Source organism: Chrysochloris asiatica, unplaced genomic scaffold (genome assembly GCF_000296735.1).
Source record: "Chrysochloris asiatica unplaced genomic scaffold, ChrAsi1.0 scaffold00100, whole genome shotgun sequence".
Taxonomy (NCBI): Eukaryota; Metazoa; Chordata; class Mammalia; order Afrosoricida; family Chrysochloridae; genus Chrysochloris; species Chrysochloris asiatica.
The window spans coordinates 4,698,781-4,723,943 of record NW_006408618.1 but is presented as its reverse complement, the minus strand read 5'-3'; the positions used below and the strand labels follow the sequence as shown (position 1 = coordinate 4,723,943).

Genomic DNA, 25,163 nt, shown 5'->3' with positions numbered 1-25,163 from the left:
CTTCTTTCTGTTCTTGATACCTTCCACACACAAGTCAGTTTCAGGGCTTTTGAACAAGTTATTGCCTCTGCCTGGAATACAGACATCACAGGACTAACCCCTGCCCCAATCTCATCTCTTTCACGTTCTTGGTGAGGTTGACTCTAACTATTCTATAACAACTGCAACCTTCCCTCCCTCTACCAATCCAATCTCCCTTATCTTATCCTGCATTTGCTCTTTTCACAGCTATTTATCACCTTCTAACTTTGGAGTCCTGGTGTAGCACTGTAGGATAAGCACTGGACCACAAGGCCCGTCTGAACTACAAGGTTGGTGGTTCAAACTCACCCGTTCCTCCTTGAAAACCCTATATACTGGGTCGCTATGAGTTAAAACTGACTCAACGGCACTTAACAACAACAACTAAGTAAGTTCTTTATGAATACTTATTCTGTTTATTGCTTATTCCAGAAGAGCTGGCATGTTTGTTTATTTCATTCATAAAGCAAATCTATGTTAGGTCATGGTTAAGTGAGATCACCAGAGGCATAAGAATTAACATCAGTAAATCAGTTCTGATTTTTTTTCACAAAATGTGCTGTCTTACCTTGCAAGCGCAATTTTCAGCATATATGAGACTTCAATTTCAAACTAGCTTATAAAATGTGTTTAGCTTTATCAGACATATGACAAGAAAGACCAATGCGTCCATAGACATTTGGCAGGTGTGGGATGAGAATGTGCGACTCAAGACGCAAAGCTCTCCACGTCTCTTAGTAAAAGGAAATCAGTGCTTGAGCAAGTTTTTCTTGCTTTGTCCTAAACAATCTTAAAACAGATGGCAAAGGCTACTAAGTCTGCTGCTATGGAAACCACTACTGCAGCAGCCCATTCTAGAGACCCACCTATAGGATAAATGTTTTACTTTCTATTATTTCAATCTGAACCTGTCAATTTTCACTCTAAATCTTACCTTTTAGGTATAGTTTTACAGGCTAGCCTGTTAAAAAACGTGACAGGACCTACTTGATACACAATATCACCTTAAAAACAGTCAAAAGCCAGCAACATCTCGAGGAAGCGTTGACATAATTTCCCATGTTCTGCTGCATTTCAATTCTACCTTTATTATGTATAGAGTCATGCATCTTACCTTAATATTGCATGCCTGCTCCATCAATCTTCTTGCATTTTCCTCTGCTCTGTATCTCTTAGGAAGCTGAACTCTGAAGAACTTTAAAGCACCTTCAAAATCAGCTTGCAGAAGATCTTCCTTTGAGGTCTGCAAAATAATCACCAAGAATCACTACATTTTAGTCTGCAATCACGACAAACATACTGCAGTAGGAATTTCCATTGTTCCCAATCTTATTTTTACAGTAAGACTTAGTTTGACACCTGATTTTTTATGAAGAGATTTCTAACCTCTTTGCTCTAATCTGGAATAAGTCATCACAAGTTTAGTTAAAGCAACAATGTTTTTAATTTGTGTAAACTGAAGCTTATAATGGTGGGTCCTGTGGCAAAGCTTGCCAACTGGTTGCTCTGAAGGAAAAAAAGGGGACTATTTGAATTCTGGGGCTCATATATACCTTTAACTTGATAGGTATTTTGTGGTCATTATTACAAAGTCCTGGTGTGATGCTCAGGGTTAATGCGCTGGGCTGCAAAGTTGGTTTGAACCGCAAAATCGGTGATTCAAGTTCACCAGCTGCTCCTTGGAAACCTTAAACAGATTTGCTGCCGGTTGGAACCAACTTGATGGCACTTCACAACAACAACAACAACAGCATTACAAAGTTGGCTAAAGATATAGACACTGCAGTCAAAGCATCCAGCTAATGGGAGGCTGTGTATTCAACTAATAATAGCAGCAGCAGCAGCTCAGGGGAAGAAAATACTAAATCTATGCCACACTTTGGCAGCACGTTGGCTCTGTAGGAAAAGCACTAGACTGTGTTCCATTTGGTCGGTGGTTCTAGTGCACCAGCAGCTCCATAGGAGAAAGATGAGCCTTTCTGCTCCAGCAAAGATTTACAGCCTTAGAAACTCTACGCTTGGACTTAACAGCAACACCATGCCACACTGCCACACCTTAATGAATGTTTTAAAAAAGTAAATGAAAGCCTGGAGTGGCTAGAAGAACAGAAGATACTTCTTCTTCTTTTTTTTTTAATGTTTTGTGAATTATGTGATAGTTTACATGGGAGAGCATTAGTTTTACATTCATTCTATCGTATATCGTCTCATTGCCATGGTTACAATCCCCTCCATGCATCATCAAACACCCAAAGGGGATACACTACAAGCCTGTACCACCACCACCACCCCCGGTCGTCAGCACACAGCCCTGCTCCCTCTCTGTGTCTGAAGTCCCCAGCTGCTCCATCGCTCCACGTCATCTGTCTCTGCCTCCATCTCAGGCATCACTGCTTCTCTAGGTAGGGTCCTGCTCTCCGCTCTTCTCCACTGATGGTCCCAGGGACCTCCACTCCTACACTGAAAAGTTAATCACTCCCCTCCTTGCTATAAAACATCTACCTTTACATTTCCATCCCTCACAATCAGTCCTGATAACAATTATTCACTGTTGTATCACAAGAGACCTATCTGCATTTAATTTCATCAGCCCTGCCTAGACAGATTGGATACTACTCACTGGAGATTCTACCTTCCTTCATGCCCTCTGGATCTAGGTTCTCTCTTGAAAGCTTGTAAGCCAGTCACTTCTTGCCTTTGTAGCCCTCCCACCCCCCACCCCCCATTTTGGTTAGCCAATGTCCAAGATGCCCATTCCTGTCTACTGTGTGTGGAGGGGGTGGGAATGATCCTCGCTGTAAGGATTTGTTTTCTCTTTTGAGCTAGTGCATCCATAGGTATAGGTCAAGTTCATCAAATTGTATCCGATTACTCTTTTATTTTCTTTTCCTCTTCTATCTTCTGGTTGAGCTCTGATCATTCAGTCATTGAAGCCAGGTCAACTGGGTATTATCTGCACATACGGGTGTTCTTGTGCATATGCCCTCTCTTCTTATCAGCTGGATGCTTCACTCACCACTCTAGTCCTCTGTGGCTATGTCACTGATTCTGGGCCCAAGAGTCCCCAGGTCTTGCCACACTGCTGGCCAACCAGGTCTTCACCAGGGTTCATAGAAGTCTATTGAACGTCATAGGGTTTAGCTCACAGCTTCATTGCTGTTTTTCCCTCACTTCCCCTTATCGGTGACGCATGGTCACCAATCAGAGCATGTATTCCCATTGAGTCTTAGTCTTGAAAGAGGGTTTGCACTGAAGGGACCCGACCATTTGCCTTGATGTCTCCTGGGCAAGCAACTTGCTTGTTCTTGTAGTAACAGTTGGTCTGCCTATACTGTTGTTGTTTTTTTTTCCCTGTAGTTCTTTCTTTCAAAAGTATCTTCTGTTCTTCTAGCCACTCCAGGCTGGTCTCAGAAGATAATTCTTGAAAGAAACACCAGCAGGAAAAAAAAAAAACAGTAACAGCAGTCCAACTGACTACTACAAGAACATGCAAGTTGCTTGCCAAGGAGACATCAAGGCAAGTGGTCAGGTCCCCTCAGGGCAAACCCCCTTCCAAGACTAAGACTCAAGGGGAATATACCAGCAGACATGCAGTCTGACTGGTGACCACATTGGTCACTGATAAGGGGAGGTGAGGGGAAAACAGCAATGAAGCTACAAGCTAAGTTCTACCACTTAGCTCAATAGACTACTGTGGACCTGGGTGGAGACCTGGTTAGCCAGCAGTACAGCAAGCCCTGGGAACTCCTGGGCTCAGAGTCAGTGACATACCCACAAAGGACTAGAGTGGAGAGTGAAGTAACCAGCTGATAAGAAGAGAGGGCATATGTACACAAACACCCACACTTGCAGATAATACCCACTTGACCTGGTTTCAACTCCTGGATGATCAGAACTCTACTACAAGAGGAAAAAAAGAGTAATCTGATACAATTTGATGAACTTGACCTACACCTATGGATGCAGTAGCTCAAAAGAGGGAACAAATCTTTACAACGATGATCATTCCCACCCCCTCCATACACAGGGTAGACAGGGATGGGCAACTTGGACACTGGCTACCCAAAATGGGGTGGGGTGGGGGTGCTACAAAGGCAAGAAGTGACTGGCTTACAAGCTCTCAAGAGGGAGCCTAGATCCAGAGTGCGCGGAGGAAGGCAGAATCTCTACTGAGTAATATACAATCTGTCTGGGCAGAGCTGATGAAAGGCGATGGGGATAGGACTCTTGTGGTACAATAGTGAATAATTGCTATCAGGACTGACTGTGAGGGTTGGAAATGTAAAGGTAGACGTTTGGTTGCAAAAGGAGGGGAGTGGTTGACTTTGCAGTCCAGGAGTGGAGGTCCCTGGGACCATCAAAGGAGAAGAGCAGAGTGCGAGACCCTACCCAGAGAAACAGTGACACCAGAGATGGAGGCAGAGATGATGACGTGGAGAGATGGAGTAGCTGGGGACTCCAGATCCAGAAAAGGAGAGGGGCTATGTGCTGATGACCAAGGGGCAGGCTTGCAGGGTATACCCTCTGGTTTTTTGATGATGCATGGAGGGGACTGGAATCATGGCAATGAAATAATATATGATAGGATGAATGTAAAGCTAATGTTCTCCCATATAAACTATCACATAATTCACAATAAAACATTAAAAAATAGTGTTAAAAGCAAAAACAAAAAGTAAATGAAGTAAACCACTTAACTACTGAGCTGGTGAGGCAACTGTCTGCAAAATTTACTAACTTTTAATAAAACATGGACACCGTTAGGAAATAAATATATGCATGCATAGGAAAAAGATGGGAAGGAAATACCACAAAATGTTCCTCTGGATATTTTCTCTCCTTTATGTTTTGCTATATTATATGTTCTATAGTAAAGTATTAGTATATATGGCAAACAATAAACATTTTAATAAATAGCTATAAACAATCATTGGTAAAGGCTGTGATATATATTATAGATTCAGGTAGAGTATGTACACAGAAGTAAATAAAAAAGAAATTAGATATTTGGACAATGAGTACTTAATTGTCAAGGATTTCAGTAATTTTTTTTTTTTTTAATTCCATGGCATCTAGAAATCAAACAGTAGTTTAAAAATGTTCTTTTATAACGTCACTGAATGGAATCCTTAAAAATTGCTAAAAAAAAGGAAAATCTTTGTTATCTGTATTTCACCACCATGAAATTATTCTTTAATGTTATTTTATTTAAATTCAGATGTGAAACTAATAAACTGTTAAAACTGCATTTGAAAGAGTTTAAGCAAGTCTGGGAAATGATATCAGGGCCAGTGTTGTTAGCATTATCGCTCTGGTCCAAGCCATCCTCCTCTCTCAACTGGGCCACTGCAGTAGTCCCTAAGGCGTTTCTTTGTTTTTGTTCTTGCTTCCCACAATCCACTCTCCAGATGATATTCTTTAAACCACGATTCAGATCACAATGCTCTTCTGTTCCACTGTATCTATTACCCGTTGCTGTCGAGTTGATTCTGACTTATCTGACCAGACAGGACAGAGTACAACTATCCCAGAGGGCTTCCAAGGCTGTAATCTTTTTGGAAGCAGACTGCTGCATCTCTGTCTCATGAGTGACTGGTGGGTTTGAACCACTGTCCTTTTAGTTAGCAGCTGAGCACCTAACTACTGAGCAACCAGGACTCCTTGTTCTATTGTATTCAGAAAACAATCCAAAATTTTATTTACCATTTCCTATAAGGTTATATTCTTTCACCATACTTATTCAATCTGTATGCTGAACAAATAATCAGAGAAGATGGATTATATGAAGAAAAGCATGGCATCAGGATTGAAGGAAGACTCATTAACAACCTGCAATACAAAGATAACAACTTTGCTTGCTGAAAGCAAAGAGGACTTAAAATACGGATTGATGAAGATCAAAGACCACAGCCTTTGGTATGGGTTTCACCTCAATGTAAAGAAAACAAAAATCCTTGCCACTAGGCCAATAAATAACATCTATATAAATGGAGAAAAGATTGAAGCTGTCAATGATTTCATTTTGCTTGGATCAACCATCAACACTCATGGAAGCAGCAATCAAGAAATCAAACGATGTATTGCATTGGGCAAATCTGCTGCACAAGACCTTTTTAAAGTACTGAAGAGCAAAGATGTCAGCTTGAGGACTAAGGTGCGCCTGACCCAAGCCATGGTATTTTCAATAACCTCATATGCATGCAAAAGCTGGAAAGTGAATAAGGAAGACCGTAGAAGAATTGATGCATTTGAGTTATGATGTTAGAGGAGAATACTGAAAGTACTGTGGACTGCCAAGAGAACAGATTGTGTTGGAAGAAGTACAGCCAGAGTGGTCCTTGGAGGCCAGGATGGCCAAACTTCGTCTTTCATACTTGAGACATATTGTCAGAAGGGATCAGTCACTGGAAAAGGATATCATGTTGGTGAAGAGAAGTGTCGGAGAAAAAGAGGAAGACCCCCAAGGAGATGGACTGGTACAGTGGCAGCATCAATGGGCTCAAACATAGCAACAATCGTGTGGTTGGCAGAGGATCAGGTAGTACTTCGTTCTTTTGTGCATAAGGTCACTATGAGTCGGTACCAACTTAATGGCACCTAACAACAACAAGAAGGCCCTCTATGATCTGGGGAACTGATCTTCCCCTTCAATTTTAACTCTTTTTATCAACTTCAATTTGAAATACTTCACCTTTTTTGTTCTGTAATTCCAGGCACATTGATTTTTGAACACACCAAGTTCATTCTTATTTAAAGACCACTGCACTTACTACTGCTCCCTGGGCCAGGGATATTTTTTCAGATCCTCATAAGGATAGGAATTACTCTGTGATCCACATTTTAGCTCAAGCATAAGATTTACTCACCTCATTAGCTCATAGTTACTTTTTAGTTTTATATCTGATCCCCTTTCTCCTCACAAGGAAAGGGTCCTCGGTATCTGTCTTGATTGCTTCTGCTTCTATACCCACCATGATAAGAACAATATCCCCAGCATACAGAAGACACCCAAAGTGTCTTATTAAATGAATGAATGAAATCTACTTTTATATGTCTTTCAATACACACACACACACATAGATATTTTATCCCTTGCCCCTTTAAACAGAAATGTGTAAAACAACATATTAACTCACACACTGGATAGTTTCACAAGGGTCTAGGTTAGCCCAAGTTTTAGGTCTTTAGTTGGTTATGTGCGATGGAGTTGATTCTGACTCACAGTGACCCTGTATAGTGACCCTGTATTGGGTTTCTGAGGCTGAACATCTTTATGGGAACAGAAAGCCTCACCTTTCTCCTGCAGAATGGCTGGTAGTTTCGAACTGCTGACCTTGAGGTTAAGCAGCCCGACTCCTGTCAGAGATCCTTTAGGTCTATAAGTTAGCATTTAAGTCATAGAGCTAGGTTAACAGTAGCAATAGAAAACAACAAAAAAAGTTTCAGTACATTTCAGATTTACATCCCCTCCCTTCCACCTCCCATTGTTTAAAAAGGTGGCAAAAAGAGATGAATAGAAAGTTCAGCATGACATAATGTTACCAACTCACCTCAACTTTGTTAGAGAGCAAATGACTGGAAACAACTTCAGCCTGAAAGATGGCCTCTCTAACTAAAATATTAACTGCTGAATTATTGGGAAAGCATCTTGCTACCTGCTATACCAGACAAACAACATCCCTAGTCTTCCTTGTTTTTTAGCCTGTAATACCAGTTTTAATGATTAGCTCTCACTGAGAAAATTTAGGACAAGCTGCTTACAGTCTGTAGGGAGGCAGGACTAGTCCTTTCCTCACTATTCAAAAGTCCCTGAGGACACATCTTCTGGGTTACGTTTGGGTTCAGATCCACCAGTGGATCCTGGGACAAAGATGAGGTTTATGTTCCCTGAAAGATTTACAGCCTTGAAAACTCTATACAGGGGCACTGTGAGTCAGAATTGCCTGGATGGCACATCATGATGATCACCACCAACCTCTCCTATCCCACTGCCATCAAGTCTATAGTGACCTTGTATTGGGTTTCAAAGACTGTAAACCTTTGCTTGAGGAGATAACCTCATCTTTTTCCTGAGGAGTCTATGAAGGGTTTGAACTGCCAATTTTTCAGTTTGAGTAATTTCTAGTTACTCAGAAATAGAAGACCAAAATTGGTGAGAAGCAATATCTTGCTTGCAGGCAGCAGCATAGTTATTCAATTTTTGGATACTTTCAAAGCCCTAATTTCCAACCCAGCCTCTGAGCTCACACAAAACAGAGGCATTAGGATCAAAGATTAGTACATGACACACCTTCTTACATTCAACTTCCAGCCAGGCAGTGATGGCCACATAAGCAGATGGGGTTTGGAGGAAGTTATAGTCTCAGTCAGGGTAGTGCAAATGGTTTTTACTCAGCTCCTCACAGCAGTCCTGGTGTGGCACTGTGGGTTAATGTGCTAGACTGCGAAGTCATCTTGAACCACAAGGTCAGCGGTTCAAACTCACCAGATGCTCCTCAGAAACCCTATACATCATCGCTCACTCAACTCTGATTTGGAACTGACTCGACAGCACTTAATAACAACTGACAGGTTGGTATTTCAAATCCACCAGAGGCTCCTTGGAAAATAGACTTGAATCTGCTTCCAAAAGGTCCCAAGTGAAGTTCTAATGCAACACAGCAGATCACTCACTGTGAGACGGAATTGACTTTACGGCAACCTTTTTTTTTTTTTTTTTTTTTTAATTAAAATATAGTCTCAGGGGAGGTGCACCAAAGAGCCCCCTAACTATCAGAAGTTGAAGTCCCCCACAGATTGAGTTCTCTTGACCCAGAAGTCAAAGCACCCTGTGTCTGTCCTTTCCAAGGCACACTAATGTTGGTGATACTTCAGAAAGCATCGCATTCTGATACTGTTTGTTGTTGTTAAGTGCCGGTGAGTAGGTTCCAACCCATAGCAACCCTGTATAGGGTTTCCAAAGAGTGGTTGGTGGGCTTGAACTGCTGACCCTGTGGATCATACTGACTTTGCAATCTAGCACATTAATCCACAGCCCCACACCAGGACTCTAAGAGAAAGTCTGGCAACCATGGATCAGGAGGAGCCAGGGAGGCCCAATAGACAAGGTGTGGAAACTGCAACTTACTTCTCTAGACTTGCCTTTGGAAAGTACACGGCATTTAGTTACTCAAACAAGGTAGCATGGAGTGGAATAAATTCATTCTAATTCCAACTCCAAGGAGCTCTGGTAGTGTAGTGGTGACAAATCGGGCTGCTAAAGGAGCTCTGGTAGTGTAGTGGTTGCGAACCGGGCTGTGAACAGCAAGGTCATTAGTTCGAAACTACCAGCGGTTCCGCGGGAGAAAGATGAGGCGTTCTGCTCCCATAAAGATTTACAGCCTCGGAAACCCTGTGCAGGGTCGCTATGAGTTGGAACCGACTCCATGGCACTTAACAACAACAACAACAATCTCACGGTCAGCAGTCAGAAACCAAAAGATGAGGCTTTCTGCTCCCGTAAAGATTTACAGCCTTGGAAACCTTATCTACGCAGGGTCGCTATGAGTTGGTACTGACTCCATGACACATAACAACAATTCCAACTCTGGCTAATTCCTGGTGTTGTATAAGTATCCGCAATTTTCCCATTTTTAAAATGCAAATAATCTTAACCTTCAGTATTTAAAAATAAGTTAAGTTAAGGCATTTAAGGTACTTTTAGAACTCCAAAACAAACATGATGTTGATGCTGAGTACCATCAAGTCAGTTTCAATTCATAGCTAGCCTGTATCTGGTATCTGAGGAGCAGCTGGTGAGTTTGAATTGCCGACCTTTCAGTTAGTAGTCCAGTATTTATCCTACAGCCCCATACCAGGACTCTAAAACCAAATATTGTTGTTGTTGTTAAGTGCCTTTGAGTAGGTTCCAACCCACTGCGGCTCCGCATAGGGTTTCCAAGAAGTGGCTGGTGGGCTTCAATCACCAACTTTGTGGTTCAAACTGACCTTGCAATCCAGCACATTATCCTGCAATGCCACACCAAGACTCCAAACCCAAATATAAAGGATGAAATGTGGAAAGTTGTCTCTGTGTTGGTCAAAACACAAGTAAAAGACTGACATTTTAGTGACTAAAGGCAATACCTTTATCTCATTGACATTTTTAATTCCATGAAGCAGAGGATCTGAATTGTTAGATCTTGTATTCTTTTCAGAAACTATAATAAAGTGAGTTTCACTGTTAATGAGAGGAGGGAGGGAAAGCCAATAAACAAGTGACACAAACAAAAACTTTGCTTACCAGTGTTCTAGGGGAAGATAACCTGCAATCCTACTTGGTTTCTGACGGGCATTTTCCTTCACTTTTCTATCTTTAAGAGTAGAATAAGCACTGGACTGCTCACCACAAGGTCAGAGGTTCAAACCCTCCACCTGCTTCTCCGAAAGCCTGCATACGGTTGCTATGAATTGGATCTGACTCTAGGGCACTTAACAACAACAACATAATCATTAAGCATCACCTCAAATGTCTTTGTAAAACCATAAGCAGAGTATAAAGAAAAGCACTCTGGACTGAAAGGTCAATTTGAACCACAAGGTTGGTGGTTCAACTCATCAGCCGTTCTTTGGAAACCCTATACAGGGTCGCTGTGAGTCAGAACCTACTCAACACACTCAACAACAACAATTGGACCAACGCTCCATTTTCTGAAAACCCTCTAAGAGGTTTTTTTCCTACTATCAAGGGACAGATACTTTTTGCTCTGCAAAAACTTGTCTTACATTCAGAATGCATCAAACAAAAATGAATGCTTTCTTTTTTTTAATCATAATTTGTATACATATGTGTATATATGTCTACATAGTAGCTCATATTTTTTAAGTTTTGAAAGTAATAAATATTTACTGCCTCCAAAGGAAAGCATGTTTTTAACAAGCCTAGCATATGGTCTCACCAGCCAGAGAAAACACAAGTAACATTTTGCTATAATTACTTACAGCTCTTTTTTCCTCTATGCCCCATACACATACATCTCACATACATTTGACAAAATTTGAATTATCTTGTATATATTATTTTGTTAAATATATGTGTTTCAAAAAATGCCAAGCAATGATACAGCATTATTTGTCTAATACTTATGTGAAATAGTGGTGCTTTCTATGAAACAGGACATGGTTGCAACCATAGCTATAATACCAGTCCTCACACATACTAATTATTATTGAGCAGACTGCAGAGATGATAACTAATGGTTATAATTAAGCTTACAATTATATGAATACTAAACTTTTAACCTGATAATGAAAAGAGTTTTAACACATGATTTGGGGATGATAAGATCCACGTTTTGAAAATGTACTCCTAAAAGTACATAGAAGAGGTTGTGTTGGCTTCTGGATTATCGGTTATCCATCTGTGCTCGCTACACACAACTCTATCAGGCTAGAAGCAATGATTTATACTGGAAAAGCTGTTACTCAGCTGGGAAATTATTTATTTTTCTACACTGCCCTTGAACAATGATGAGGGAATAGTAAAACAATAACTGCTTTCCCAACCTTATTTGCTGAATAATGTTAACCAGAATTTAATAAAGATCAGAATTATAGAAATCTAAGTAAGTAATGGCATGTTTTCTTTCCTTATATGAGGGAAAAAACTCTGTTAGCTTATAAATGAGAATAACAAAAGATAACTTTGGAAAATTAGAAGCTCTGTTAGCACCCATCTTTTATTCCCTAAACTTTCTGTAGAATCCTTATATTATTTGGGGGGTGGGGCACTTATCATTCAAATTCTTTTACATGATGATATATGAAGCGTATTTGCCAATTATGTCTTCAAAAGTAACACCAGTGTTTCTTTCATTTGAATAGAAACTGCATAAAAGGATTACCTGGACAGTGAAACACATGATTTCCTTTCAGTGAGGTAGGAAGAAATATCCAGAGGGAAAAGGTAAGTAGATGTTAATATAAGTATCCTTTACATTCAAAGCCCAGTAAACAGAATTAAGAAATTGCCTGGCACATAATAAAACACTAGAAAATTATAAAAAGGAAAATTAGAAAGTAGATGTATACAAGGGCTTTAAAAAGTTTGTGGAAAAATTGAGATAATGTAATTTTTCCATGAACTTTAATTGAAACCCTACTATATATGACTTAGTTTGATGTAAAAAATTAATTTCTAGATTGATAGTCCCAATCAAAGTATACAGGGAGACTTTTGTTATTTGCAATCTTTAACTTGTTTTGAGAGCTGTAATCTCTTTTCAATGAACAATGCTTATGGCAGTTTGCAAGAGAGGTATACATGGAAGATACACATATTTGCTCCTTTGTTCTTTTATCACTGATTACAATTAATGTTTTAAGAAAGTCACAAATTAACAACAACAAAATAAAGCAAACCTACAATGCAATTTGACAGCATAAGAAATTTGATCAAAATGAAATCTTAATAAAGAGAATGCAAGTCTTGATGCATGCTACAACATGGATGAAATTTTTAAGCATTCTGCCAATTGAAACAATGTAGTGACAAAAGGACAATACTGGGCGATCCTACTTATATGAAACGTTGTTGTTGTTGTTAAGTGTCATGGAGCCAATTGCAACTCACAGCAACCCTGTATAAGGTTTCCAAGGAGTGGCTAGTGAGCTTGAACCGCCAACCTTGTGGTTTAATCTGACCTTGTAGTCCAGCGCATTAACCCACAGTGTCACAGAGACCAAAGTTTATTATTGGTCCAGGTGTGGCACTGTAGATAAGCACTGGGCCTCAAGGTTGCTTTGATCCACAAGGGTTGAAACTCAGAAGCACTATACAGGGTCCCTATGAATGGGGAACGACTTGAAGGCACTTAACAACAACAACAAGGGGGAAAGGGAAATCTTTGCTTTAGGGACACTATGTTTCCGTTAATGGTGGAGGAATAATTTTTTTTTTTTTTAACTTTTTATTGTGAATTAAGTGAAGGTTTACAGAAAAGCTCAGTTTTATATTCAACAAATCAGACACTTCCTTACATGTCAATGATTGTAATTCCATTTACGTAACAACAGTTATCCTCCTTCTTCCCTGCAGTTCCTGTTTCCATTCCACTCTCCTTCCTATCCTTTCTCAACTTCATCCTTAGGTAGTTGTTGTCCTTTTGATCTTCGATGACTGACCATTGGAAGAGTTATTTGGAAAAGCTTACACAGCATGATGAATGTAATCAATGCCACTGAATTGTACATGTAAAATTTATTGAATCGACAAATGCTTTGCTATACTTTGTGAACAGTTTAGAAATGCAAAAAAGGGAAAAGGAACCTTAAAATGGCTACTGAAGCTCAAAATACCAACTGAGATGGAAGGAGTCTTCATCCTACCTCTTCCATAAGCAGGGTTGATAGGGACAGACAACTTAGACAGTGGCTACCTAAAATGGGGGGACAATAAAGGCACAAAATGACTGGCTTACAAGTTCTCAAGAAGGAGTTTAATTTTAGAGTGTGCGGGGGAAGTTGAATAGTTTTCATCTTGTCTAGATGAGTCTCGTGAGAGGGGATGGGGATAAGATTCTTATGATTCAATAGTTAAGTAACTGTTATCATGACTAACTGTGATTGTCATAACTGTCAAGGTAGAAGTTTTGTAACAAAAAGGGGGGAGTGGTTAATCTTACAGTCCAGGAACAGAGGACCTTAGGACCATCAAGGGAGAAGAGCATGAGCAGAATGTGAGACCCTATCCAGAGAAGCAGCGACACCAGAGATGGAAGCAGAGATGATAATGTGGAGAGAGAGAGCAACTGAGGACTCTAGACTCATGGAAAGAGAAAGGCTATGTGCTGGTTGCCAGGAGGCAGGCTTGCAGAATGTACCCTTTGGTTGTTTAAATGATTATAAATTCCTGAGTATTTTTGTGTACATCAAAGAAATAGAAAACAAAATAAAAACAGCAGAGGAAATAGAAGCAAATACTGTTGAATGATGATGCACGGAGGGGATTGTAATCATTGCAATGAAATGAAATACGATAGGATGAGTGCAAAAGCAATGTTCTCCCATGTAAACTATCACTCAATCCACAATAAAAACTTAAAAATAAATGGCTACTGAAGGAACAGCTGGGAGGGAAAAATATATAGATACTGTTGTTGCTGCTGTGTGTCATGGAGTCAGTTTTGATTCACAGTGACCCTCTATAGGGTTTCCAACGCTGTTTAATCTTAATGGGAGCAGAAAGCCTCCATCTTGCTCCTGAGGAGCAGCTGGTAGATTCTAACTGCTGACCTTTTTGATTAGCAGACCAACACGTAAACCACTATGCCACCAGCATCCCTATATAAATAGATACACATGTATGTATTATCTCCTTCTTGGCCTGAGGACCCTTGGCCTGAGGATTCACTGCAGAAAGTATCCAGAGTCTATATATTGAAACCACAGCCAACACTACTATTAGTACATAATGATCTGATAATAACTTCCTATGTTTTATTAACATCAACAAATAAATAAAAACCCCACTATATATAGGGACATGGGGAGGCTTTGAACATGAGCAGAATAAAAAGTTTCCCCTTTCTCCAAATTCTACTCTCTTACAGAGCATGAACTCTAGCCAAGTGCCACCGCTGACACCATTTTGAATGTGTTTTTCCCACTGAAAAATTCAGTGCAAGAGTATCACATTTTAAAGTGATTTTTCAAAAAAGGAGGCAGGATAGATGAAAATAGTACTGATATTTGACTTTTAGTTCCAGATGCTTCGATTCCAAACCACTCATTATTCTTAGATAATAAATATTTCTTTTAAAAGTCCTCTGATAAGCAACACATTTTAAATTTGATTCCTTTTATGAAAAAGAGGGGAAAGAAAAATCCAGACAAGGTACTCTATTTCACCCTCATTATTTTCTTCCTAAATGGCTTTCGTTCTTTTAGTTATAATATCTACCAGGATTTCTATATAACTGAGAAAGATTTTTGGGGATCGTTTGGAACCACTGATTTTAGAGGAGGGAAGCATGACTTAGCTGGTGTCTAGAATATTTGTGTCTGTTGCTTGGGTTATTTTTATTTCACCAAAGAAAACCTAGGTTGGTGATTCTGCCCAGTGCCTGGTGGTGGTATCTGAAATGTACTACCAAATTTATTAGAGGGAAATTAGTCTTTATAGAGCACACTTTTCAGTTACAATAAGCAAAGCTCCAAATCTGCAGCCTATATCCAATTAATGACCTCTTTCTGACAAGAGTTATAGATGCTAGTACTCTAGTAATTTGATGGACCTGCTTATTTCAGGGAACAATAAGTCTCGATTCATGAAACACTGTCTTAGCAAATATTCATGCATTTGATCCATTCATTAAAAAAGTTAACTTGTCTTATATGAAAATAAAAATGGCTGGGATCTTTACAGTTTACTATAAAATGAGGTTATTTGTAAGCCCACACCCATTCAATGTTTGAAATGTCACTGAGAAGATACTGGGAGGCATTAATTTCTAAAACTTCCGTGCTCGATTTCTTGATTGGTGAATGAGAGATTGCACTGCTGCATGTGGCAAGATCCCTCTTAGGACCACTGTGTGCAGATCAGCCACTGATCCTGTGTCATTAGCCAGTTCAATGACACAAGACTGAACAACTGTAATTCTACCGGTGCAGATGCTAAACTTTCAGCATAACTTATTGGATAGTATATTCCAATCCATAGCCATATTGCAAATTAAAGGACAAGTGATTTCCCAAAACATAGAGCTACCTGCTTCTACCAATAATCTTTCAAGTACATCTGTGTATAATAAAATCTGAGATTTCCAATGGTCCCACAGAAAATTTAGCACATACTTTTCAAATGCAATTCAAGTGGCACCATTACCCACATTCAGAATATTTGGTTTCAAACAAATCCTGAGGGCTTTCTAATCTGGCAACCTAGACTTTATAAAACTGCAATGTCTAGATGTATATGATCTCCTGAAGACCTGGACCTTGTGAATCCAACTCCTTGTTGATTTTATTGCTGGTCAGTGTTTTGATTTTTTTTTTTTTTTAACTATAGGCTACAGGCAGTTTGGAGTCCTAGTGTGGCGTTGTGGGTTAATGTGCCAGACTGCAAAGCCATTTGAACTGCAAGGTCGGCAGTTCAAGCTCACCAGCTGTACAGGAAATCCTATACAGGGTTGCTATGGGTCGGAACCAACTTGACGGCACTTCACAACAACAACAAGCAGTTTAAATTCATCCCTAAAGCAGACTTGAGCATGAAAGATACTCTTAGTTATCAATTCATGTTTTTCTTGAAAATGCTAAAAGTATAAATGCCAAAGAGAGGCAGTAGTGGATTACCCAAAAAAAGTTACTGGAGGAGGCCCTTGAGTCATAAAGTTGGGCAGTCTTTAAGAATATAGAATTGCTTTAGACCAAAACCTATTTCTCAAAGAGATGCAGAGAATTTGTTGAAATGCTGTGTTTTAGCACTTAGTGTCAAAGCTCTTGAAATAAAGGTTTTCTCTCCCCCCCACCCCCCGTAAAAAATCTCTAACAGAATCATGGATCTTCAGTTTTCTCCTTTTTTTAAAATGTGACTTGGGATAAGAAAAATTCAGGTGATCATTGATGACCTCACCTGAGCATTAAGGCATGTGCATCAGGTACTGCTGCTCTCCTCCACAACTGACAAAAGGGAAATATTTCCGGAAAATAACCCCCTGGTATTGGCATGCTGGTCATTACATCTTACACTTCATCTTGTAGGCATAGAGCAGACTTTCTTCAGGGCGGGAAACCCCTTCTGTGTATGGCTACCTAACAGGTCTGTTATGATTATATAGAACAGGTGACATCTGCATGCAAACACCTAAGTGAAGACTGAACTACTAATTGTAAGGTAAGTATAAACAGAGATGAACTGTTCTGGAGGGAGACATGTGGGAATAAAGATTTAAATCCAGTCAAGCAAAAACTGTATTGGCGATATGAGATAGCCATACCCAGAGAACAGCCTGGAATGGTATTAAACTCCATTGTATAAAATAGACAAAGCTAAATTATTCTTGTCCAATTACCAAATAATGGTATAGAACTCCTGTAGACCAATTATATTCTAGAACAGTTGCTAGGTATAGTTCTCAAAGCATTAAAGAGAAACCTTGCACCAATGACTGTGGGTACTCAATTTTACCCCTTGGTAGGAGAAGGAGGAAGAAATCAAATAACAAGCAAGCCAGACTTCCCAGATGCAAAACATAGATCCAACAGCCTTATGGTGATATACACTTTGATCATTCCAGGAGAAAATCTACAATTTTCTACCCCAGTATTTTTAGTGGAGGAAAATTTCCTATCAAAAAAAAAAAAAAAAGAAGCCAATCCAGCGATCAAATAGAGAGGTTAGAAAGCAAACCACAAGTAGTCTAGATAACTGGTAATATTGTAAAATTTTAACCCTTTGGAGATATAAAGAACAGAATGCCTATATCAAGTACTCGTGTACCTGGCATTTTTGCTGAGCCTCGCCAGCCAGAAAACCATTTTTTCCCCCTTCTTTCTGTTGCTACAGAGATAATGCCACAACAGTGACCAGGGCTCAGAAAAAAAGAGCTATCTATAGTCTCTAGCCAATTTAAGGAGTGGCATGGAGCAGACTCGGAGAGAGGCCCACAGCAGTGGCCATTCAGCACTTCCTTCTCCATGCATTGGGGACAGGGAGAAGGAAACAGGAGATCACCAGTCTAGTCTCTTTCATGGAGACCAGGGATTCTAACAGAGGGTGACAGATTCCCTAAAAATGAAGTTCAATGAAAAACAGTCTCACCGCCAGAAGCCGAGGTACAAACAGTCGATGCCCCATCCCCAGAAGTTCCAACACTCGACACGCATACTCATTCACCAGCTTGCTCCTCTCGTCGTGCATGTCCTGGGACTTTCTGACAGGAGGTGTGAGCTTAGCAGCTGGGGCTGGGCAGGGCACCCCTTCTTCCATGAGCAGTAAGTAGGTATCCAGAATGAGAGAGCTGAATCTCTTAGCCACAATTTTAAGAACTGCGGTGGGAGGGGAGCCAGGCTTCCGTCTCCCAGGGAGGATGCACAAGCCAGCCTGTGCTGGAAATTTTCAGCTAATGTCTCCACAAAAAAAACATTTTTGGCAAAATTATTCAGTGAACACCAAAGTAGACTGGAAAAATGAAAATCAAATCAAATCCTGATCTAAATGAAAAAAAGGATAAACGTAATCAAAGGCAAGAAAATGGTCAAGAGTGGTGCAGGAGAGTTCAGATACATGTGTGAAAACAGACAAGCTGCCTAGAAGGGTCTAGCATGAGAGAGTGGGGTGTGTGTGTGTGCATGAGAGAGAGAGAGAGTGCCTGCATGTGTGTGTGTTGTGTGAGTGTGAGCAGGCGGCGGCAGCAGTAGCCAGGGAGCAGGGCAGTTGTGAAGCTGCAAGGAGAAAAGGATGAGCTCATTGCAATCCTCGATTCGTGACAAGCAGAGCTGCTGCTACTGCCTCTCGCTGTGAATCAGTAATGAAGGGGTAGGAAAGGAAGGGGAGGGAAGAGGAGGAGGTAGGTGAATGAGCATGCAGAGTGTGTCTCGGGGGAGAATGCTGTAATAGGAAGCCAATGGCGAGCCTTTGGACAGATGCGCTTCTCCCTCCCAGTCCACCTTCAATCAGTGGTAGTCTGACAGCTTATGTTGTTGAACCCTAAACCCACAGACAGATGAACTCGCTTCTCTTAACATGTGACGCTCACAGAAAAATCAGAGTCTGCCAGCTAAAAGGGCGGCCTTTATTCACTCCTGCTTTCTAATAACAAGAACAGATTCAAGTCTGATCTTATACTGTGAATTTAAAGTGGGGTGTTACAGTCTCTTTTGAATCACTGAAATCACAGAGGAGAGGTGCTCTGACAAAATGATGGAGTGTAGAAGAGCAAGGACCAAACAAACATCCAGGAAACGACACACCCTAAAGTTGAAATGTTTGTTCAGTAATAATGACACTTTGCAATACTAGGATGTGCAGCAGAAGGCTGACCACAAATAAAAACAAGATTGTCATGGTGTATGATAAAAACATAAAAACATACAATGTAAGTAAGTTAAGGAGCTAGTGAACTTGAGATTCTAATAATAATATCAATAGATCATTAACTTTCTTCTTGTTGTTGTTAAGTTCCCTCAAGTCAGTTTCATTCTTAGGGACCCTGTATAAGGTTTTTGAGGAGCTGATTGTTGTTGTTGTTAGGTGCCCTGGAGTTGGTGCCGACCCATAGCAACCTTATGCACAGCAGGTAGGTTTGAAATGCAGACCTTGTGATTAACAGCCCAGTGCTTATCCTACAGCACCACATGAGGACTTCCCACTTTCTTATTATATCATAAAAATCTGCTGCTGTTGAATCAACCCTAAGTCATGGTGAGCCCAGGTGTTACCGAGCAGAATGAAGTTTCATACGGTTTTCTTGACTGCATTCTTTATAGAGGTAGTTTGCCATGTCTTTCTTCTGTAGTGCCACTGAGTAGGTTTGAACCTCCAACCTTTTGGTTAGTAATCCAGTGCAAATCATTTGTGCTACCCAGGAACCTTCTAGTTGATAGCCAAGTGTACACTGTTTGTACCACTCAGAGATCTTGCTATTAAACCATGCCCCCCAAATAACAACAAACCCACAGCTGTCATAGGAGTATTAAACCCCAATCCCATTGCTGTTGAGATGAATCCAACTCAGAGTAACCCCTCAGGACAGAGGAGAACTGCCCCATAGGGTTTCCCAGGCCATACATTTTTACAGGAGCAAACTGCCACATCTTTCTCCCACAGAGTGGCTGGTAGGTTCAAACCCTAACCTTTTGCTTACCAGCTGAGTGGTGTAACTACAGCACCATCAGAATTGCTTACTAGATCTTGATAAACACTCAGTTATTAGTTCAAAATATTGTTTTGAAAACCAGTGATAAAATAAATCCTTTTCTAGTCATCCATAAGTGGCAATTAGCCACAGTTAAAAATGTTACAATCTAAGTGGTAAAGCGTTATAACTTCAGTTTCATTGATGTGAATTAATCAGCTGTAGCCAAATGGGGGCAGTTTCTTAACTTTTTCTTCACCTAACTGAGATAGAGTTAGCACCTTGGCTCTGGAGTTCTGCCGTGAGTCTCCACTCCAGTTGTAGCAAGGCTACAGACAGCAAGTTCCTTCAGAGTCCTGTTTCTTACTCTGACAACCAAGAATTACAAATCTATGCAAGTAATAAAGAAGAAACATATTTACTGACATATTTTTGTGACCCTGGTTATAGAAACAGATTAATTATGGAATTGTAGATAAAGAGAAATAAACAGAAAGAGAGATAATACCACGTATAACAAAAATAAAAATTTTTTTTCAAGTTCTCAGGAAAATAAAAACCTTCATTGTTGTTATTATATTTTTAAGGTATTATTTAACAAAATGTTTTAAATGACGTTTTTACATATTGCTGCCTAGCCTTTGGCTTCTTTAAAAATTTGTTTTAAAAAAATTAGATAGAGAATTTTAATGTAAAATGACCCTAGAGTTCATCCCTAGAACTTTAGAGGAAATGTATTACGGATTACCTAGGGTGAGGGTTGAGTTACTGAGTGGTACAAATAGTTAATGTCAATACGCTTGGCTGTTAACTGAAAGGTTGTAAGTTTAAGTCTTCCCAGAGGCACCTCAGCAGAAAGGCCTGGCAATCTACTTCCAAAAACTCAGCCACTGACAGTTCAGCTCCAATGTTCATGGGGTCTCCATCATTGGGGGTCAACTCAATGGCAACTGGTAAAAGGGTGGCAAATGGCTGAGCTGGAAGAGGTACACTTGCAAGGAAGAGATTTGGGGCATTTTACACCTCATCTCCTTGTATATACAGAACACACAACAACACATGTGAGTAACAGCTCCATTCTTGATCTTGCTTACATCCTGGGACTCTGCATTATATTTTGTTTGAAACAAGTGTGCGGCGGCTGTTGAAGTGTGAATAACACTGCTACATAAAGCCAAGGTACCATTGTGATATTGACTTATTGCTTACAGGAGTTTTTTAAAGGATAGGGAAAATGTTCTGTTTTATTCAGCTGACTTGGTCTAAAATAATACTAGCAGAAACATTTATTTTTTCTTATACGAACCAGAAATAAAGACTTTTTTGTCCCAAAGGATTTCAGTTAAATTAACTATGAGTAATCAAAAGATTTTGGGACTGTGTGGTTCCGTTCAGATGTTCACAAAAATGTTAAATTTTTGCTAAATTTTAAAAATTAAAGGTACTACATATTGAATATAGGAGTCTTAGTGGGGTGCTGTAGGATAAAGCACTGGGTTGCAAGGTCAGTTTGAACTGCAAGGTCAGTGGTTCAAACTCACCAGCTGCTCCTCAGAAGCTCTATACAGGGTGACTATGAGTCAGAACCGAGTAGACAGCACTTAACAACCACTACCACCACCACAACAAATGTTAAGTAATTAAAATATGATATTTTAACAAGCATGCCAAAGTTACATGTATTTTAAATACCTTTAACAAAATGCTATGTATAAGGCATTAAAATAAGCCAGTTTCTCTATCAAAAGTGTGCTGCCTTTGCTTACAAAATTTCCCTAATTTATCAACCCTAGTCCTGGCTTCAGACTGCCTCTTGAGAACAGAGTGTTGATCAAATATCAGGTAAAGTAACTCTTGTAGAACACACTGGGTGAAATGGGAGAATGGGCTCCAGGAATTTTTAAAGCCCAAGATTCCTCACTCATCTTAGTGACAAGCATTCCCTTCCTCCCACCTCAGCTCCCAAATATTTTATTTATTGTTGGCTACACTCAGCTCTGGTAGCGTAGTGGTTACGAATCGAGCTGCGAACCTTAAGGTCAGCAGTTCAAAACTACCAGCCGCTACGTGGGAGAAAGATGAGGCTTTCTACTCCCGTAAAGATTTATACCCTCGGAAACCCTGCACAGGGTTGCTATGGGTCGGAACCAACTCGATGGCACTTAACAACAACAACACTCAGCAATAAACCAGAGAGTACATTTGAGAAAAAAGTGAGTTACAGAATAATATAAAATGACACTAATAACATTTTTGTTTTCAAGTTTTCTTACAATACCATAAAATAGATTGTTTAAAAAGTATTATTATTCTGAAAGGTAAATTCAAAAGCCAGCTGAAAGAGCACAAGTGGAGTGCAGGTCCCTATTCAGAGAGCATTGACACCAGAGATGGAGGCAGAGATGAGGACATGGAGAGAGGGAGCAGCTGAGGACTCTGGACTCAAGGAAAGAGAGGGACTGAGTGCTGGTGGCCAGGAGGCAGGCTTGCCCTATGGTTGCTTAAATTATTATATATTCCTGAGTGCTTCTGTGTACACCCCCCAAAAACAAAAGAAAAAACCAAGGAATGGAAGCAAATCCTGTTTGAATGATGATGCAAGGAGGAGATTGTAACCACTGCAATGAAACGATGGTGTAAAGCTGATGTTCTCCCATGTAGACTATCACTCAGTTCACAGTAAAAACTTAAAAAAAAAAAGCAAGTTGAAGACACTACAGGAAATTTGAATACATCATTACATGAAGAAGAGTGGGGGGTAAGTAAAGGGGGCTTGGCAATGGTTCTAAAGCTACTGTCTACAGAATTCGAGCCTGGGTCTCCAGAGTGCCAGCAGTACACACCTAATTAGAGCTCCCACTCAGCGTCCTCATCCTGAGTCACTCCACTGTGTCACAGCAGGCAGACAAGTTCAGGGGCAAAAGTAGATTTCCATTGTAAAACAAAAACATATTTGGCTTAATTCATGGGACTGCAATTAAGAACACTGAGTGCAAAGTAACATAATTACTTCAGGGGTTTCAAAGGTGAAAAAGGCAACAATTTCCACCCGGCAGGATCTTTTAATCAGCAAAGTGTGCAAAAAAACATAAAACAGGATCTGATGAACTATGAGATGGGGATGCATCCTGTCGTTGCTGTCCACATATTAAAACAGGACATTCCATATTACATCATCTTTTACTCATATTACTAGGTGTATGCCACCACTTATCGGTCAGTTTGTCATATTGTGGTGGCTTGTGTATTGCTGCAAAGCTGAAAGCTATGCCACCCAGATTTTAAACACCAGTAAGGTCACCCATAGACAGGTTTCAGCAGAGCTTCCAGACTAAAACAAATGAGGAGGAAGGAGAGGGAGATTGCTTTTGAATGTTTACCCACTTAAAACCTATGAATAACAGTGAAATATTGTAAGATACAGTGCTGGAAGAGGAAAATATTATGAATAGCAGCAGACATAGTCAGATATACAGTCAGAAGACGAGCCGTTCAGGTTGGAAGCCACTCAAACTATGACTACAGTAGAGGTGACCATAATGACGTGAACGAAGCAAAGCTTCATTTGCTGATAAAGAAAGCTCAAAATGAAGAGAAACAACTATAACCATCCATTAATAATCAGAATATGGACTATACGAGGTATGAATCTAGGGAAACTAGAAGTTACCAAAATTAAATGGATTATATAAAGATTGATATCCTAAGCATTTTGTTGTTAGGTGCCATTGAGTCAGTATTGGCTCATAGCAACCCTATGTACAACAGAACAAAACATGCCCAATCCTGGGCCAACATCACCATCTTTGCTATGGCTGAGCCCATTGCTGCTGCCACTCTATCCAAGTATTAGTGAGCTCAAACAGACTAATATTGGTTATTTAGAGTCAGACAAGCATAAGGTCTACTATGCCAAGAATGACAAATCTAAAAGGAATGGCATCACATTCATTGTAAAAATAGTTCAAGATCTATCTTAAAGTACACTGCTATCTGTGATAGGACAATAGCCATCTGCCTATAAGGAAGATCAGTTAATAACACTATTACCCAAGTTTATGCACCAACCACTAATGTCAGAAAAGATGAAATTCAGGAATTCTACCAACTCTTCAACCTGAAATCGATCAAACATGCAATAAAGATGTATTGATAATTACTGGTGAGTGGAATGTGAAGGCTGGAAACAAAGAGGAAGGATCAGTAGTTGTAAAATATAGCCTTGGTGATAGAAAGGATACTGGAGATCACATGATAGAATTTTGCAAGGGCTAAGATTTATTCATTGCACATAACTTTTTTAAACAACATAAAGATCACTATACACCTCGACCTCACTAAATAGAAATCAAATTGACTGCGTCTGTGGGAACTTACTATTGTTAGGTGCCTTTGAGTGAGTACCACACAATCGAAAGCCTTTGCATAGTCAATAAAGTACAGGTAAACATCTTTCTGGTATTCTCTGCTTTCATCTGAAGACCCATCTGAAGACAGCAATGACATCCCTCGTTCCACATCCTCATGTGAATCCAGCTTGAACCTCTGGAAGTTCTCTGTTAATGTATGGTTGCAGCTGTTTTTGAATTACCTTTAGCAAAATTTTACTTGCATATGATATTAATGATATTTTCCAATGATTTCTGCATTTCGTCAGGTCACTTCTTTTAGTAATAGGCTCAAATATGGATCTCTTCCATTTAGTTGGCCAGGTAGGTGTCTTCTAGATTTCTTGGCCTAGATGAGTGAGAGCCTCCAGTGTTGCATCAGTTTGTTGGAAGATTTCAATTTGTATGCCATCAATTCCTGGAGCCTTGTTTTTTGCTGATGCCTTCAGTGCACCTTGAATTTGGCTCTTGATCATATATTACCTAGAAATGGGTGAACATCAACCATTTCTTTTTGGTACAGTGACTGTGTATTCCTTCCATCACCTTTTGTTGTTTTCAGCATCATCCAATATTTTACTCATGTTGTTGTTGTTATTAAGTGCCGTTGAGTCAATTCCGACCCATAGTGACCCTGTATAGGGTTTCCAAGGAGAAGCTGGTGAGCTTGAACCGCCGACCTTTCAGTTTAAACGACTTCACAGTCTGACGCATTAGCCCACAATGCCACACCAGGACTAGAATCCTTCAATATTCCAAGTTGAGGATTGAAATTTTTCTTCGGTTCCCTCTGTTTGAGAAATGATGCTTGCATTCTTCCCTTTTGGTTTTTTAACTCTAGTTCTTTACACACTTTGTTATAATATTTGACTTTATCTTCTCGAGCAGACCTTTGAAATTTTCTACTCAGTTCTTT

The 25,163-nt window shown here is 39.9% G+C and overlaps 1 protein-coding gene across 4 annotated transcripts in view; it reads right to left on the bottom strand.

Moving 5' to 3' along the window:
• RABGAP1L (RAB GTPase activating protein 1-like) overlaps positions 1-25,163 on the bottom strand; it is a 958,953-nt gene that overhangs the window by 156,707 nt on the left and 777,083 nt on the right. For 3 of the 4 annotated variants that reach the window (XM_006867062.1, XM_006867063.1, XM_006867061.1), the window contains one exon: positions 1,136-1,264. In XM_006867062.1, the coding sequence (XP_006867124.1) occupies positions 1,136-1,264 (129 nt within the window). Of the gene's footprint in view, positions 1-1,135; positions 1,265-17,824; positions 18,116-25,163 lie in introns of those variants that run through there. The other variant, XM_006867065.1, reaches the window with a different exon arrangement.